Raw genomic sequence first — 19,360 nt, 5'->3', positions numbered from 1 at the left:
AAGAGAGAGAGAGAGAGAGAGAGAGAGAGAGAGAGAGAGAGAGAACGAGTGGGGGAGGGCAGACAGAGAGGGAGACAAAGAATCCACAAAGCAGGCTCCAGGCTCTGAGCCATTAACACAGAGCCCCATGCGGGGCTCAAACTTGTGAACCAAAAGATCATGACCTGAGCTGAAGTTGACGCTCAACTGACTGAGCCACACAGGTGCCCCAATAAAGTGTTTTTAAAAGTGCAAGCTTAAGTAATTTCAATGAAGCGTCAAGCTGCTTTCAACTGCTTCCTAGCAAAAATAGAGATGAAGCAAATATTACAAACGTTATGTTACATGTAGGTGATGATAGGTGATCAATGTACGGTCTTTGAGCTTCTCTGTTTAAACTTTTCATAACAAAAAGTAGAAAAAATGTCACACTACCAGCATATCCTGTGGGCTGCAGTAATTTTGTGCTTTTTGTACGTTTGTTCCTTTTTATTGCTAAATAGTATTCTGCCATTTGGATATAGATTTTGTTTATTCATCAGTTGGTGGGCATTCAGATTGTTTCCAGGTTTGGGCTAAAATGAATAACACTGCAACCACCATTCACGTGCAGGTCTTCATGTGGGCAGCAGTGGTTCTGTAAATAAACTTAAAACATTAATGGTTGATAAGAACAGCTTGTGCTGTTCAGGCTCCATTCAGGAAGGCTGTTTTTCAAACCTTAAGTTTAATAAAGTTTAATAAAACCAGAATGACTACAATCTTCAGAAAAGTTTCTTCCAGTTAACTTAGCTTTCTGATGATGGCTTGACAACATGACATCCCTGTTTTAATGCTCAGTAGGTTTTGTTTCAGCTTTTACAAACACAGTACAGTGAGCCTCACCATGTGTCACAGATGATTAAAGATTATGCAGGGTCTCCTAATGATTCTGTAAGACGTGGTCTGGGAGCGCACTGCAGAAAACAATGTCCAGCAGAACATTAGCCAGACTGAATCTGTAACATAGCATGACAACGCTTTTACAAATAGTTCCCTGATATGTTGTTGTTCTTTTTTCCCTAGTACTTCTGATCATCTTACTACCATTCATCAGTGCCTAACTCTATGCCGGGCCCATTACATGCTTTGACATGCTCAGGCGGCTCACGGACTAATGGCACGTGGGCGGCAATGCACTGCTCCCTTGCCATATAGCACATGGGCCTAGACTGTCCCTTAGGTCTGCTTTTAGGTCTCTTCTTTCTGTGCCACTAGTTGGTGCCAAGCCACACGTGTTACTGCCTCTCTTTAAAAACAATTCTACGGGGGCGCCTGGGTGGCTCAGTCGGTTAAGCGGCCGACTTCAGCTCAGGTCATGATCTCGTGGTCCGTGAGTTCAAGCCCCGCATCGGGCACTGTGCTGACAGCTCATAGCGTGGAGCCTGTTTCAGATTCTGTGTCTCCCTCTCTCTGACCCTCCCCCGTTCATGCTCTGTCTCTCTCTGTCTCAAAAAAAATAAATAAACATTCAAAAAAAATTAAAAAAAAATTAAAAATAAAAACAATTCTACGGATCCAAGTAATTTGGCTTTCATAGCCTGATACCAGTACCAGTGGCATGCTACCAAATTCCTACACTAATTTCTATGAAGCAAGCTAACTACCTATGTCTACTTGCTCATCTGACCAAGATGCTAATACGAGCTAACGTTTATTGGGGCATAATAGATGTCAGACACTAATTAGGCTCTTTTTAGCAATCTTCTCAAAATTATCTATGGAATACATACTTTTAGCATCTACATTTTATAACCCAGAACACTGATGTGTTTCAAAGAAGGGAAGTTGGCAAGGATGAAAAGATGATTTCCTTCAAATACTAAATATCAGTGACTTATAAACTGTGTCATTTCAGAAAATGAAAGAATTTATGAAGTTTATTTTTGCCTTAGCCAGCACATATCAAACTATTTTATTTTTTAAGTAAACTCTACACCAAACATGAGGCTTGAACTCATGACCCCAAGATCAAGAATCATATGCTCTACTGACTGAGCCAATGAGGCACTCCAAATTATCTTACCTTTTAAAAGCTAACTTTGTTGGGGCCTCTGGCAAACTCAGTCAGTAGAGCATAAGACTCTTGATCTCCGAGTCAGGAGTTCAAGTCCTACAATGGATGTGGAACCTATTTAAAACAAAACAAAACAAACTTTGTTGTCTCTCCAACCTTTTTTTGGATCATACATTCATCTGGAGCCAACAAGTGCTCTAAAGAAAAATCTCCAAATTGTGAAGAAAACAGGCATATTTCCTTTCAGAAATATCAAAGCTAGAATGTTTAGCTTTTTTTTTTTCTTCAGTGACCAGTATCTGTGCCGTGGCTAAACCTCATTGGCTATGATACTGCAGTACACCCAGCTAGAATGTTTAGCTATTAAAGAGATTCCCCCAACTAGCTTCACATCGAGTGACTGCACTGTAGTGGCTCCCGAAGAGGCAGGTTCCCTCCTTCCAAGTCACCCTCATCAGAGAATGCCTACTGAGTAGCAAGCCAGAGGTTTGGACTGGAATGTCCCATTCAAAGACTCTTCAAAGTGTTCAAACCTTCAAGTTTGGCCTATGAAGGAAAAAAATCTTAATTTGGGAGTGAGAAAATAGTGCTTAAGGACCACTGCCTCCAAACCTACATTCTGCAACAGTCCAAGAAAAAAGGCCAAGTACCCATCTACCTCAGGGCTATGGGCTCCATGATGCTTGGCAGTTATCCTCAGGTGTAACTGCTTTCCAGCAAGCTTCTTCCTGGACTTCCAGGTTAAGCACGATGCCAATGCTGTCTCACAGTCATGACTATCCTCCTTTCTTTAAGAATTTTAAATGACGATACAGATCTGGTTTAATTCTTCCTTTTGCATTTATATTTGGGGACCCCTGTTTGGGCTTTTTTGTTTTGTTTTTTTAAGTGGGCTCCATGCCCAACATGGGGCTTGAACTCATGGCCCTGGGATCAAGAATTGTATGCTATACTGACCGAGCCAGCCAGGGGCCCCCCCTTAATTCTTCCTTTCACATTGAGATAAGACTATTGCTTCCTATACCAGTTTTATACATTCTATTAGTTTTAAGAACTATAAACAGATTGAAATTATTAAACACGAAATCTTAGGAATCAAAAATAACACAGGAGCTAAAAAGATAAAATCTTAAAAAGGGGGCACCTGGCTGCATCAGTTGGTAGAGCATGCGTCAATTGATCCTGGGGTCATGAGTTAAAGTCCCATGCTGGGAGTAGAGATGACTTAAAAAATTTTTAGAAATACCACCGGGACCAAAACTGTGGTATGAGGTAGTCAACAGTGTAGCATATGAGCACATCACCCCATCTCACCCTTCTGAGAGGCAAAGTCAGGTTATCAAGGTCCACTAGTCAAGTCCGACACAGCAACCTACACCAAGTGTCTTCTGCCATACAATTTCTGTGTAAGTCAGCTCCAGAGACCGGGACAGTGGTGCTGGGCTAGGGTGTCGTGCCCTCAGCAGCAGAATGGTATCTGGAGATTAATACTGAAAGCTGCGCTTGGTCTGGATATCATCAAGAATCTGCTGCAGCTCCTCATCTTCAAACCGCCCCTCCAGGCTACGAGAAGAAAACCAAAAGAACTAAGCGTCTCAGCGACTGACAATGTTCCCGATCTCTTTTTAACACACTGATCTTTGAGCACCGCTGTGCCCACTTCTCCATTTACCTCTAAATGCTGACACCTTTACCCTTTCAGCTGTACTTCCTGCATGCCATTCCTTTTAGAAACATTATGAAGTGTTTCAAAGATTTTAAAAAGTATAGAAAATAAGGTAACCTTAATAGTTACTCCTACTTGATTTAGATTTCTTTGATAAACACAACAGAACAAATTAATGAATGGCTCTGTGTATGCTCCCTATCAAAATACCTTCCCCAGAATTAGCCATTATGCTAAATTTGGTATTTATCATTTCTATACTTATTTTATACCTATTATCTATCTCTCTCAAGTCATATGCAGCACTGTTTTTACACTTTATAAGAAATGGCATCATTCTGTATATATCCTTCTACAATTTTCTTCACTCCAAATTCATTTTGGTATTTGATGTTATCCCAGTTCATTTATTTTTTCATTGCTATATAAATGATTTTTTAATTCATGCCCATGTTTGACAGATTATCAAGTTCTGTTACCACGAACAATGCAGTAATGAGCACTAGAATACATGCCTTCTTATGAACTGTATGAGCTGCTTTCAGGGCATGTACCCAGGAATGGTTTTTGGGTCAGTGTATAATCATCTTTAACTTTACTAGATGTAGCTAAATTGTTCTCCAAAGTGAGTGACTGTACTAATTTGCACTCCTACCATCAGTGTATGAAAGATTCAGCTGTTCCACATTTTTGCTAACAGTTGGTGTGCTATAAAACCATCATTTTCATAACCTGTTAAAAAAGGCACTCCATTCAATGCTGATGATATCAGTCCATATTTTAAATGAACACACCATTTAGACACACTAATTCTACTTGTAGGAATCTATCCAACATACAGAACTCAGCACAGCCGGTACTAACCTTGGGATCAGAGCCTTCGACTCCTCAGCAGTCTCTGGGCAAAGGTTGGCCAAACAGGCCAACTCAAACTTATGAAGCTTCTTCTGGAGCAACAAGCTGATCACGGAGTAGAGAATCAAAACAAACAAAAATCAAAGAATGATGACTAGGAAAAAGAGAACCCAAAGGTACTTAGCAAGAAAGGTAAGCAAGCAAAGCACTTGCAATCTTTCATATAGTTTGCTTGGCTGCCAAATCACACTTTCAGATCATTTCCTGTTCTGTTCCTGGAGAACAGTGAAATCAGACAGAGGCCACAAAAGTGAGCAGAGCACACAGGGCAAGAGAAGCCCTGTCATTTTAACTTTTAAAAAACCACCATATACACCTTAAGGACTACACAACCTTTTCCTCAGGAATTTATTTTGTTGTTCTCTCCTCCCTTGTTTGGATATTGTGAGAAGGAGGAAATTCTCTTTTAAACTTATCTACAAAATAAATATAGGCAAACCTTACTTTGTACAAATATGTGTGCAAACAGCATCTTATTTTAAATGCACAGTTCTAATTCAAATTGTATAAAACACTGTCAAATCCTATCTTGGTTTTTCACACATATAGCTCTTAAAAGAGAGCTCATCCATGGTGGATTTGGTTTCAGAGAACACCTTAAACATCTGTTCGGAAACAAAACATTTACTGTGCGTTATCATTCTATTACAAGCATATTAGTTATCACACAGAATTTAGAAAATACATGACAGATAAATAAAAGCTACCCATATCACTACCTAAACAAAATCAATGTTATTATGTTAGCGTATCATTCCAAACACTTTTCTGTTTTAGAATATTCACTCATACATTCATCACTTTTTGTCACTTAAAAAGCTATATCCATTTTCTAAAGAAAATATTGTAAACTTAGTTACTTGGGAAGAGGTTTCTAAAGAAGTGTAGTGTAGGTATGTGTGTGGAGGGGTTTGTTGTAAAATGAACATATACTCGGGGCGCCTGGGTGGCGCAGTCAGTTAAGCGTCCGACTTCAGCCAGGTCACGATCTTGCGGTCCGTGAGTTCGAGCCCCGCGTCGGGCTCTGGGCTGATGGCTCAGAGCCTGGAGCCTGTTTCCGATTCTGTGTCTCCCTCTCTCTCTGCCCCTCCCCCGTTCATGCTCTGTCTCTCTCTGTCCCAAAAATAAATAAACGTTGAAAAAAAAAAAAAAAAAAATGAACATATACTCATAAACAATACAAAAGATATCAAAAAGGTGAAGATAACCTGAAATCCTACCCAGAAATAACTAGTATTAACTTTTCCATGGAGATCACCTTCCCCTCCTCTGTAATTTCTTTTTTAAAACAAATGAGTCATAACAAATGTCATTCTGTGATTGGCCTTTTTCCAATCAACAACACAGCTGTTTTCCTATTAGTACACACATAACAGCACCCTGAACATGGCACTCCACTAAAAGGCTGTGCCATAATTTACATATCAAATTTCCTGCTGTTGAACATTTCAACTGTTTCAATTATTCATTTTAAGTAACGTTTTTTGAACATTATGTGTACTTCTTTGTGTATTTAATCGATTACTGTGTGATTTAGTTTTGATTACTGTGTATTTTTTTTAAAGATTTAATTTTTAAGTTCTATGCCCAACATGGGGCTTGAACTTACAACCCTGACATAGAAGGTTGGCTGTTCCACCAACTGAGCCAGCCAAGTGCCCCAATTACTGTGTGTTTTAAAGATAAATTCCTGGAAGTCAAATTATCCAGAGGATATGAATGTCTTTATTTTAAGTTTATTTATTTTGAGAGAGAGAGGGAGGGCAGGTGAAAGGGATAGAAAGGGGGAGGGGCAGAGAGAGAGGGGAACAGAAGATCCGAGAAGTGGGTTCTACGCTGACAGCAGAGAGCCCAGTATGGGGCTTGAACTCAGGAACTGCAAGATCGTGACCTGAGCCGAATTCAAGAGTCAGACGCTTAACCGAGTCACCCAGGAGCCCCTTTTTCTAATCTTTTCAAATCTACTTAGCTCTTTTACCATTTTTTGATTTCCTTGAAGATGAGCATAATTTCATGTGAATTAGCTAGCCATTTAAAGTTCTGATTCAAATCAAGCGTCTAATTGGAGACAGTGGCCATTTTCAAAAACTGGTGTCACCTCTTTCTTAATTATTTGCTGGGAGTTTTCAATATTAAGAGAATATTAAGGATACCACTTCTTTCCCTGTTTATACTTATATTTTGCATACGGCATTTTATTTGATGTAGGGGAGTTTAAAGATATTTATACAAATTCTTTTGTTTATTCAGTATTTATTTAGTGCCCACAATGAGTCTGACAGTGATGAATACGACCAAGTTCCTGCCCTCACAAAGCTTATATTCAACTGAAATCACTCAAGTTTCCCCATATTTAAAGTCCTACTAACCACAGCCAAAATAATACATATATTCACTCACATTGTCACATAACACTTTTATTCGCCATGGTTTATATTCCAATCCTTAATTCCTGAGGAATTAAATTCGGTGTAAGATACAGTGTTCAGGGGTGCCTGGGTGGCTCAGTCAGTTAAGTGTCCAACTCTTGGTTTCGGCTCAGGTCATGATCTCACAGTTTGTGAGTTTGAGCCCTGAGACAGGCTGTGTGCTGACAGGGCAGAGGCTGCCTGGCAATCTCTCTCTCCCTCTCTTCTCTGCCCCTCCCACACTCTCTCTCAAAATAAATAAATAAACCTTAAAAAAGGGGGAGGGGGTATGTGCCTGGGTGGCTCATTCGGTTAAATGTCTGACTCTTGATATCAGCTTGGGTCATGATCTCAGTTTGAGGGACAGAGCCCCATGTCAGGCTCTGTGCTGACAGCATGGGGCCTGCTAAGGAATCTCTCTCTGCCCCTCCCCAACTCAAAATAAATAAACTTTAAAAATGTGATATAGTGTTCAAACTTTGTTTTAAAGTATTTCCCCACTAACCTACAATGCCATATACTGGACTCACACAAAATATGATAGAATTGTATTTGAATTTGTTGTCATTTACGACAAATTCTTCTTCATTTTTCTTAGAAAATTTTTTCTGACAATTCTTACAATATTAAGATCATTTTATTAGCCCCCCACCCCCCGCCATTTCCTTGAGGTTGCAGAATGGCACTAAATATATACAGTAATTTGGGGAGAACCAACATGTTTACAATCCTGAGACCATTTATTCACAAAGGTATAAGCCTACCTTCACCTACTCAGGTCACCTCACAGGCCCAACACTGCACACTCCCCTCCCATCTTTCCTCAGTGTGTACACCCACACCTTCTAGTACAGACTGTATACTTCAGATACAATTTTATCACCTTCATTTTCTGCACACTTAACATGTCAACATCTTTCATTTGCTACAATTTAAAAAAAATATTTTTTTAACCTTTATTTATTTTTGAGACAGAGAGAGACAGAGCATGAATGGGGGAGGGTCAGAGAGAGGGAGACACAGAATCTGAAACAGGCTCCAGGCTCTGAGCTGTCAGCACAGAGCCCGATGCGGGGCTCGAACTCACGGACTGCGAGATCACGACCTGAGCCGAAATGGGACACTTAACCAACTGAGCCACCCAGGTGCCCCGCTACCACAATTTTAATAACAATATAGTAGTTCACCAAATGATTTACTACTTTATTTATTTAATTACTATTGAATGTTTAGGTTGCTTTTCTCTTTTTACCATTGGCTATTAGAAATATCTCCCTGAAAAGTATGTGTATATACATCTTTTATGTACACTTGCTTTTCCTAAGGACAGTACTTCTCAAACATTTTCTCTGGAACAGAGCAAACAAGTACCCCTAGGCAACCTGGGCGCATGGGCTCAAATGACTTTCTGCATCTACAAGTAGGGTTTTAAGTCTTGTAATTTAATTCAAGAATTTATACAGTTTTTGTTTTACTCCACAGTATGCTGGTATCTGTTTGTTTTAATGTAGAAATGTTTTAAAATCACCTACCATTAAATTAAACTGCTACGTGAGGAAGATGTTTCTCCTGTGGCCTGCTATATGCCCCAGAGCATCACTGTTTCCCAGGTTATATCCAACTCAATTTGAGAAGCAATGCCTTGGGAAAAAATGCTAAAATCCACCTTCTGAAAGGTATAGCTCCTGATTTATATTTACAAACATATAAAGATCTTGAGGGGACCCTGCGTGGCTCAGGTCATGATCCCGTGGATCATGGGCTTAAGCCCTGCGTCTGGCCCTGTGCTGACAGCTGGAGCCTGGAGCCTGCTTCAGATTCCGTGTCTCCCTCTCTCTCTCTCCCCCTACCCCTCATGCTCTGTCTCTTTCTCTCAAAAATAAATAAACATTAAAAACAATTAAAATTAAAATACAAAAAAAAAGATCTTGAAGACATTTCAGGTGAATAATAAATAAATAAGCCCATTTTATTAAAACAACCACCATCACAAATCACTTGTGTGTTGTTTATAGGTGTATATATGTATGTGAATGCATGGAAAAGATCTGGAAGAATAACAACAAACTGCCAATAGTGGTTACTGTACAGGATGACCACGGGGATTTCAGGTACCGGAAAAGGTGATCAAAGAGCATTTTGGTGATCAAAGAGCCGTTTTAAAATTTCTGACAAAGACATTATTTTTCTTACATTCATGGTATAGATGATGCCCATTGAGTGCTGGTGCTGGTGGTGCTGGAGGCAAAAGTATTTTACGCTCAGACATCCACGAATTTGGATTAATAAAAACTTTCCTTTAGCACTCACCTGCGGACACTGGCAATAGTCTCTCTGTTTTTGAAACGACTGAAACGGGCTGTGTAATTTAAAGTTTTCATGAAGACCTCAGAAAGTTCCTGTTCATCCTCTGCACTCTCATTCTGTTGCTTTCGATGCTCCAGAAGCATGTGAACTTCTGAATTTAGTAGTGTCTCCGCTGTTTCAAACTCTATTTGTGAGAAGCACAAATGTCAGCTGAAAATATTCCTTCAAAAGACAGCTTCTAAATGTTCATTTTGCTTTCGAGATTAACAGCAAGTTTGCGTCCCTGCATAAATCCAGAGGCCTCATATCCCACAGCTTCACCTTCAACCAGACCTGCCTACCACAAAGCACAGAAGAGTTCATAAAACTAAAATTTAGTTCAGTGGGGCCAGACAGTTTCTAACATCAAAGAACCTGACCTGGACATGCTATTAAATAATGACATGTCATTATCCTAATTAGGCCAGTTACTGATTCCAAAAGGGAGCATAACCAACAATTATTTCTCTTTAGCTTGCATGAGCTCCTAATGTAGTTCCATAATACTAATACTATACCCTCAATTTTAATAATTATTACACATTAGGGAGGGCCAAGGGTTTGGAAACACACAATAATGTACCCCCAATTCTATTTTAGTAGCTGAATGAATCTATTTAATCTACTCATTCACCCAGATCACGTACTTGGCATTGGGCCTGAGGCCAGAAGTCCCTACTCCCTACCTTCCAGGTTTCATAGTCTTATGTAGTTTACCAACGAAACCTATTTCAAATATTTACCATCACACAAATCTCCTGCCCTTGATACCTATTTATTTTTTTAGTGTCAGTTTCTTAAGTTCTAGTGAGGTAACATACAGTGTAATACTAGTTTCAAGTATATAATTTAGGGATTCATCACTTATACATGACACCCAGTGCTCATTACAAGTGCCCTCCTTAATACCCATCACCCATTTAACTCATCCCCCCGGTCCCACTTCCCCTCCAGCAACCTTGTTTTTTTTTCCTGTAAAGAGTCTGTTTTCTGATTTGCCCCTCTTTTTTTCTTTTCCCCTATGTACATCTGTTTTGTTTCTTAAATTCCACATATGAGTGAAATCAGTGTCTTTCTCTTATGGCACTTAGCATTATACTCTCTAGCTCCATCCATATCATTGTAAATAGCCAAGATTTCATTCTTTTTATGGCTGAGTAATATTCCACTGAGTGTGTACGAGTGTGTATGCACACATATATATTATGTATATATATATATATATATATATGCACATGATCCATTTTTATCTATTCATCATGTGATGGACATTTGGGCTCGCTCATTTAAAATAATCCTCAGTCAGGGTGCCTGGGTGGCTCAGTCTGCTGAGCATCTGACTTAGGCTCAGGTCATGATCTCATGGCTCATGAGTTCGAGCCCCACGTTGGGCTCTGTGCTGACAGCTCAGAGCCTGGAGCCTGCTTCAGATTCTGTGTCTCCCTCTCTCTCTGCCCCTCCCCCACTCGTGCCATGTCTCTGTCTCTCAAAAATAAATAAACATTTAAAAAAAATTTTTTAAATAATCCTGTCGGTTGAGCATTTGACTTTGGCTCAGGTTATATATAATCTCACGGTTCATGAGTTCAAGCCCTGCATGGGTATCACTGGTATCAGCCTGACAGAGCAGAGCCTGCTTCAGACCCTCTGTCCCCTCTCTCTCTGCCCTTGCCACACTTGCTCTCAAAAATAAAAAATAAACATTAAAAAAAAATCCTCTTGGAGCACGTGGGTAGCTCAATCAGTTAAATGTACAACTCTACATTTTGGCTCAGGTCATAATCTCAAGGTTTGTGAGTTCAAGTCCCACATTGGAGTCTACACTGGCAGCATGGAGCCTGCTTGGGATTCTCTTTTTCTCTCTGCCCTTCCCCTGCTTGTGCCCTCTTTCTGAAAACAAACTTAAAAAAAAATTATAATAATCCTCATGAACAGTAAGAATACCAGTAAGCAGTCTTTAAAAACTAGTTTTAAAAGAAATAAATAAAAAAACTAGGTTTTTCCATAATATATGGCAAACTTTCCCTGTATTTTCAGAGTAACATTATCTCCTTGGGAAACCAGTGTCTCCCTTCCATCCCACAGGAACATACATTCCTAATAATTATTATAAAGTATTAGAGCTGGTTTCTGCCTTTTCTTTATCAGGGAGTTCCTCCAGAGTAGGAACCATTCATAAACATGGATTCATGTTTCTAATCCCACACTGATGAAGACTAATGAGGAAAACCCAAAATTACGTGCAATTTAGCATTTCCATGGGATCTGGGTATGTTTACTCTCGGGAAATCACTAATACCACTATCAGAGGGGTGGCCCCCCCTCTCTCGGGCCAGGTGACAAGAGCTCCACTCTGCTTCCACAACAGTCTGTGCTGGGGGAGGGTGGCAGCAGGAGGAAACAGTATTTTTACTTGCAAGGTTCTCATTACTTCTGAATCTAAAAGGCACCAAAAAGCTATTTTCTACTCGAGGTCAGCAGAATTTGAACAAGAGGAACTCAGAGCCAATTCCTGTCCAGCCCAGGTCACTGCCTGTTACTCACTGGTGAAGTGATGTACAAGTGAAGAAACTACTGCTTTCAAAGCAATGAGCTGAGAAAGCAGTAAATATTAGGAGCGTAGGACTCCACATCTCTGAAGTGACAGTCACAAGTGACATAAGAGAAAAAAAAGCAGCAGCATCTAAAAAGTGGGTTAATCTCAACTTCTGGGGCTGCTGCATTGATACAGACTCAGAAAATGAAAATCAGGGGCATCTGGGTGGCTCAGTTAGTTAACCATCTGACTCTTGGTTTCAGCTCAGGTCATGATCTCACGGTTTCTAAGTTCCAGTCCATGCTGACACTGCAGAGCCTGTTTGGGATTCTCTCATTTCCTCTCTCTGCACCTCCCCCACTTGTGGGCAAGCTCTCTCAAAATAAATAAACTTAAAGAAAAAAAAAAAAAAAAAGAAAATGGAAACCAACAGACTAAACAAGAATTACTAGTAAGAATCATCTCCATGTTTGTTACAGCTATTGCTGCTTTTAAGGCTCCTGGAAAATTGGCCAAGTAAGATATGCCTCCCTTTCCATACCAAGCAAAATTTACCTGTTAAATGTAACAGAACAGAACTGTCAGAACACCAGGAAGTCACCTGTTCCTATTCTTTACTGAGGGTAATGTCCAAGTACTATTTATACATCACTTTCACTCCTTTCAAACAATGAAAGGTCAAAGCAGCCAAACTATGCATGTTACTCTTCCTCTGTACTGATCTTTTAAGAACCATAGCCACAATTTATTAATCCAAATTATTTATCAATTCATCCAAATTATTTATCAATTCCTTCCTATAAGAAGGAAAAATATTCCTTGACCAGTACCTCAACTGGGAATTTTTTTTATTAAAAAACAAAAAAAATTAACGTATGTTTATTCTTGAGAGAGAGCGAGAGAGAGCGAGTGCGCACGCGTGCACAAGCAGGGTAGGGGCAGAGAGGGAGATACAGAATCCGAAGCAGGCTCCAGGCTCTGAGCTGTCAGCACAGAGCCTGATGCAGGACTTGAACTCACAAACCATGATATCATGACCTGAGCTGAAGCTGGACACTTAATTGAGCCACCCAGGGGCCCCAACACTGGGAATTTTGAGGACGCTTCATTACAAACATTATGATAAAGGTAGCAATTTCAGATGGTCTTCTACTACAAAATTTTCTCTCTAGTACAAAATATTCTAGGGGATTTCTTTAATTGAGGAAGGGAGGGACTGATCATACAAACATTTTTGGAAAAAATGGCTTACTTACTAGTTTTTTCAGTAGAATTGCTGTTAATTATATCACATGGATAAAGGACAAATTGTATTTTCAGGCAAACATGCTGTGAAAACTACCACTACAAACTCTCAGATGCTTTCAGTTGCCTCATGCATTCTTTCTGTCCTACAATGAATTAGCACACATTTGTTTGCTTGCTATCTACAGCAAAGGCTTTCCTTAACTTTTAAGTACTTACTGTTGTTTCTATATATCTTCACATTTTTTTTAAGTCAAGTCTACCCCCAAAATAGGGCTTGAATTCACAACCCCCGACATAGAGTCAAATGTTCTACTGGCTGAGCAAACCAGGTGCCCGCATCTTCACATGTTCTAAACTACATAATAAACACTGTGTTCCCCCCCCCCCGCCACATATGAGCTGAGAAGTTAAAGATAAGAGATATTCAGAACTCTGACATACCATTACTTGACAGAACCTAAGATCTAATTATACCAAATTCAATAAAATTTTCACGTGTACCAGATGCTACCTGCCTTTATCAAAACAAATATTTTCAGAGTGTAAAAAATAAAAAGTACCTAGATAAAACCCAAGTACAATAAGCTTTATCATACATTAAGAAAGCATCTCTGTCTCAGTTATTACACTTAAACACACACACACACACACACACACACACACACACACACACTTCTATTCTGCCAAAAACTTCTATGAAGCTATCCTATGGAAATTTGACCTTGAGCCTATGAAATAAAAAACTGGAAGCCACCTATATGCTTATCAACAGATAAATAGTATTATGGTAAACCACTAGGTATATCCGGCCCTTTAAGAGAATAAGACAGGAGTGCCTGGTTGGCTGAGTCAGCAGACCAAGCAACTCTTGACCTCCAGGCCATGAGTTCAAGCCCCACGATGGGCCTGGAGTTTAAAAACAAAACAAGAACAAAAAAGTTCTACATAATATATTGTCAAAAAATTTCTTTATTAAAAGAAATTTTTTTTTAATATCTATTTATTTTTGAAAGAGAGAGACAGAGCACGAGCGGGGGAGGAGCAGAGAGAGAGGGAGACACAGAACCTGAAGCAGGCTCCAGGCTCTAAGCTGTCAGCACAGAGCCTGACTTGGGGCTGGAACTCATGAACTGTGAGATCATGACCTGAACCAAAGTCGGACGCTTAACTGACTGGGTCACCCAGGCACCCCTACCGTCAAAATTTTTAAAGGCTGTAGCACTTCTTTTGTATAATCTCATTTTTACAAAGAAAAATAGTGTATGTATATATTAATAAATAAACATAAAATTAGTCTGGAAGGATAAGCACTAAATTGTTTACAGTAGTTTCCTCTGGGTGAAAAGGGTGTAGAGTTTCAGTTTTTATCGTGGATATAACAATTTTAAAATTATTGGGTAATTTTAAGGTTATTGTTAAGGTGGATACTGTGAAGATTTAGTTTGCATTTTCCACTATCTGTAAAATATGGTTATTTTAAAATCTTAAGCTTCTTGCCTATTTTTGGCTTCTAAATTACAAATAAAGTACATCAGCTAACATTAACAACTCAGGCAACAGATGTTGGCGACAATGTGGAGAAAGAGGATCTCTTTTGCACAGCTCATGGGAATGCAAACTGGTGCAGCCACTCTGGACAATAGTATGGAGGTTCTACAAAAAATTAAAAATAGAACTACCCTACGACCCAGCAATTGCACTACTAGGTATTTATCCAAGGGATACAGGTGTGCTGTTCCAAAGGGACACATGCACCCCGATGTTTATAGCAGCACTATCAACAATAGCCAAAGTATGGAAAGAGCCCAAACGTCCATCAGCAGATGAATGGATGAAGAAGATGTGGTATATGTATACAATGGGGTATTACTCGGCAATCTAAACCAATGAAATCTTGCCATTTGCAACTACATGGATGGAACTGGAGGTATCATGCTAAGTGAAATTAGTCAAAGACAAAAATCATATGACTTCACTCATATGAGGACTTTAAGACACAAAACAGATGAACACAAGGGAAGGGAAGCAAAAATAATATAAAAACAGGGAGGGGGACAAAACACAAGAGACTCTTAAATATGGAGAACAAACAGAGGGTTACTGGAGGGGTTGTGGGAGGGGGAATGGGCTAAATGGGTAAGAGGCATTAAGGATTCTACTCCTGAAATCATTGTTGCACTATAACCTAACTAACTTGGATGTAAATTAAAAAACTAAAGTTAAAAAAAAAAGGGGGGGGGGGGGGAATTACAAATAAAATACATCACACTGCACAAAGGAAGTTCCCTGACAGTAAAATGTGCTGTACTTGTAGGTAGTCCTCTGACAAAGGCTCTCCTCGACCCAAACTCTAGCCAGGCTCCTGAGTCCTCCTTTTGGGACTCAACCTTGGCCCAGAAAGACTTTAACAAAACACTAACATAATTTCTAACAGCTCAAGGCCATGTTCCTAGGATGACCTTAGCCCCTTTAAAGCTCCTGCCTCTGAAAACCAAGTCTGCCCAAGAAATTTACTGTTTGTCCCAGCCAATACCTTTAGGTAGGGCCTCCGTCAGTTCACAGTAAGAGCTGTGGGAGAGAAGTCTAACTCTTGCAAGCGCCAGTTAACAAAACCAAATGGGTTTCAAATCGACCAACCCCCCCTTCCCGGTTTTTGTAATTTTTCACTTCCCTGATCCTATGGAGACCCCACTCACCTCCTCCCCATTTCTTTATTCTGCCTATAAAAGGCCCAGTCACTCTGCACACATCGGAAGTTCAGTCCACGCTAGTCTCTTTTTCCTTTTGCAACCTTACATTACCTTTTTTTTTTTAATAGGCTCCTTGCCCAATGTGGGGCTTGAACGCATGACCCTGAGATCAAGAGTCGCATGCTCTACTGGCTGAGCCAGCCAAGCGCCCTTGGAATGGCACATTAATGATTAATGATTAATGATGATGTCCTTACCACTTTAACTAGTGTCGTTTTGTTCATCCTTGCCACATTCCTGCAGCACTTCGCAGTTTATCGGGTAAATTACTTAAACGAGTAGCAAGAGGCTGCTCAGGGGTGGCGTGGAACGGGGCGCCCACGGTTCCAAGGCAGCAGGCGTGGAATCCGACTGGCCCCTCTAGAGGTACAGTGGCCGTGCGGGCCCAGGCCCTTCCCACGGCCGCATCCCCCATCCTCCCTGCCAGTCTCCTAGCCGGGAACCCGCCCAGCTGTCCGCCGCGGCCTCGGGCGAGGCACGGGGCGACGCCAGGTTTGCGGCGACCACGCGGGACAGCGGGGGCAGTCGCGCAGCCCCAGCCCCACCTTTGGGAAAGATAAGCTGTGAGGCATCCTCCTCTACGTCGCCGGCCCGCGGATCGCTACCTCCGGCCGCCATCGCCACGAAACGCCACACCACGCCGCGCGGCCCACTCACACCGCCGGAAGCGGAAGCGCGGGTCCCGGCCACGGAAGGGGCGTGGTCGCAGAGGATTGGGTGGGCTTCCACCAGGAAGCTGGTGGGGGTGGCGCGGCTCTCTGGGGTGCCTAGGCGGACAAGGGCGACGGAGTCCCGGAGCTTTTGGGGGAGCCGAGGGTCCCTTTGTCGCGCGTCCTCGGACTGGTCAACTGACCTTTCTGAGCCTCAGCTTCCTCGCCTGTCGTAAGGCCTGCTTCCTAGAGCCGGAGGAAGGATTAGATGAAACGCGGGAACGCGCTAATTGACTGACCCTAGGAACTCCTCTTGATGGAAAGCTGGGTTAGTGACGCCGAAAACACAGTGGAATTTCTTTCAACTCTTAAGTATTTTAAAAAATGTGATCGATTTGTAGTGAATTATTCTGATACTTCTGAGCACGTGGGAAGTGATACTGAGAGACCTTTAATACATCTGTTGGAACATTTGGATGATACACAGAAATGTAAGCAAATGAAAAACGATGCTGTTTTCGGCTTGAGAGAAAATAAAAGATTGTACAACAAAGGAAGGAATTAGTGCATTATTTGTCTCAGTGGTGAACAGTGTTTAGTTGTTCTTTAAACTGTGTTTACAAATGATGAATTAAGGGGCGCCTTGGGTGGCTCAGTCGGTTAAGCCTAAGACTTCACAGGTCATGATCTCCCAGTTCATGGGTTCCAACCCCACATCTGGCTCTCTGCTGTCAGAGCAGAGCCTGCTTGGGACCCTCTGTCCCCCTCTCTCTCTGCCCCTCCCCTGATCACACGTGCTCTCTCTCACACACACAAAAATAAATCAACATTAAAAAAATATATATTACTTGACAATATGTAATCTGTGTTCTTTTGATTTATAAATATAGTAATTTTTACAAAATTAATTTGCTGTATATCTGTATTTCCAGAAGAAAATTACTGGGTAAAATAATAGTAGGTTACATAGCATAGGCAGACTGTTTGAAAATGTTTTCCTACATGGTTCACTGGATGCGCAGGACAAATGTCCTGATGAGGAGTCTGGGGACATGCAGCAGCTGGGTGTGGGAAATGGGTCTGGAACTCAGTATAGGCCTTTTTCTTCCATCTGTCCAACCAACAGGCCATTAAGAGCACCAAATACCTACTGGACCTTACCATGTGCTGGCCCAACATCAAGCTGGATACCCAACACTTGGTATCTTCTATATACACACAGCAGGAAAGAAGTGAACAGGTGAAGAAAGTAAGGAGAGAATTAATGCACACTGTGATGTTTGCAAGGTGGATGGTCTACAACATTTTCATTCAGGAAACCTTTATAAACACTCATGTGGAAAGCCCTGGAGTTAAAAAGATGATTCAGTCATAAATATGTCCCCACAAGATGACCAAAAGCAGCTGATGCAAAATCTGGACTTATTTTCCATAATAAAAGACAGAAAATGGCAAGTGGTCAGAGAAAAGAAAGTGAAAGAAAATGCTATAGAAAGATTCATAGTGCGGCGCCTGGGTGGCTCAGTCGGTTAGGCGTCTGACTTCAGCTCAGGTCATGATCTCACAGTCTGTGAGTTCAAGCCCTGCATCCGACTCTGTGCTGACAGCTAAGAGCCTGGAGCCTGCTTCAGATTTTGTGTCTCCCTCGCTCTCTGCCCCTCCCCTGCTCATGCTCTGTCTTTGTCTCAAAAATAAAAACATTAAAAAAAAATTTTTTTAAGATACATAGAGAAAAAAGTTACTTGTGGTTGGGGGTAGGTGAGTCACAAGAGATCTGAGGAGCAGGGGTGGGCACTGGAACTGTTCTTTAACATTTAGTCAAAACAGATGGGGGGTAGTAACATGAATGAAATTATCAGGTACATAAGAGGAATATTCACTCTGAGGTAAATTCATATTTCAATTCCCTTAAATGTCATTTTCATCATATAATTCTTGGGAAATGAAGGAAAACACGAATTATACAGAACTTACGCAAACACGTTTGCTGTAATACATATTTTATTAATGTTGCTCTACATTTTTTTCAACCAAAATAGTAATTTACAACTTTTGTAACCTTTTGGTCTGCTTCTCAAAGAATCTCTTGTAGACTGAATCACTAATGTCTTTCCTGGACCCAGGTATTCTGCCATTAATATAGCATGCTGATATGTTTCCCACTTCTCCCTATATTCAAAGTTAATGTTAATAATCTCCCAATTTCATCTATTCTCTCAAAAATTAAAAAAAAAAATCTTGGCACCCACTGCTGGAAGTCGCCTGGTAAGTGTACAAAGGAAACCAAAGGAATAAACACGTGACCCCCTCCCTTTCACTATTAATACGATCTCTAGAGATACAACGGAATGGGGATGTGGGGATGTGGGGAGGTTATGTAACTGTGCAAACCACCCTTGCGTCCAGGTACAACTTCCTGGAGGCTGCCCTGAGAGTCCCACTCTTGGATTCTAAAGCCCGTCTGGGCAGTATGCCCTGTGTTGGAACTGTTAAGACTCTCTCTGAGGTCAAGCTGGGCTTACTTCAGCACCCACCCCTTTCAGAAAGCCTGTCCTGACCTGAAGGTCTGAGCATAGTTATGCTTCCTCCTCCCACATGTCCAGAGTAGCTTAGGGGTCTCAGAGGTTTTGATACTTGCCCAGTGGTCCCCATCTACATCTGACATTGGATGACAGTCCAGATAGTCATCCAGCCATTGCAACAGTACACTGGGGCCTGGGCAAAGCCTTCCTGGCAGGTTACCTTGGAGGTTCACAGCCCTGTCACAAAGCAGAACATTTGGCTCAGAGTAGTAACTAGCTGTCTG

The 19,360-nt window shown here is 41.1% G+C and overlaps 1 protein-coding gene across 1 annotated transcript; it reads right to left on the bottom strand.

The window, feature by feature from the left end:
* Nucleotides 1-1,507: 1,507 nt before the first annotated feature.
* POLR2D (RNA polymerase II subunit D) lies at nt 1,508-16,577 on the bottom strand. Its single transcript, XM_043576456.1, has 4 exons — nt 16,450-16,577; nt 9,335-9,515; nt 4,566-4,661; nt 1,508-3,598 (listed from the first exon to the last, which is right to left on the bottom strand). The coding sequence occupies exons 1-4, from the start codon at nt 16,520-16,522 to the stop codon at nt 3,520-3,522; spliced, it is 429 nt and encodes a 142-aa protein (XP_043432391.1). The 5' UTR covers nt 16,523-16,577; the 3' UTR covers nt 1,508-3,519.
* Between the last annotated feature and the right edge of the window lie 2,783 nt (nt 16,578-19,360).

Source organism: Prionailurus bengalensis, chromosome C1, assembly GCF_016509475.1.
Source record: "Prionailurus bengalensis isolate Pbe53 chromosome C1, Fcat_Pben_1.1_paternal_pri, whole genome shotgun sequence".
Lineage (NCBI taxonomy): Eukaryota > Metazoa > Chordata > Mammalia > Carnivora > Felidae > Prionailurus > Prionailurus bengalensis.
The sequence above is the reverse complement of the archived record's forward strand: the minus strand, read 5'-3'. Positions and strand labels throughout refer to the sequence as shown.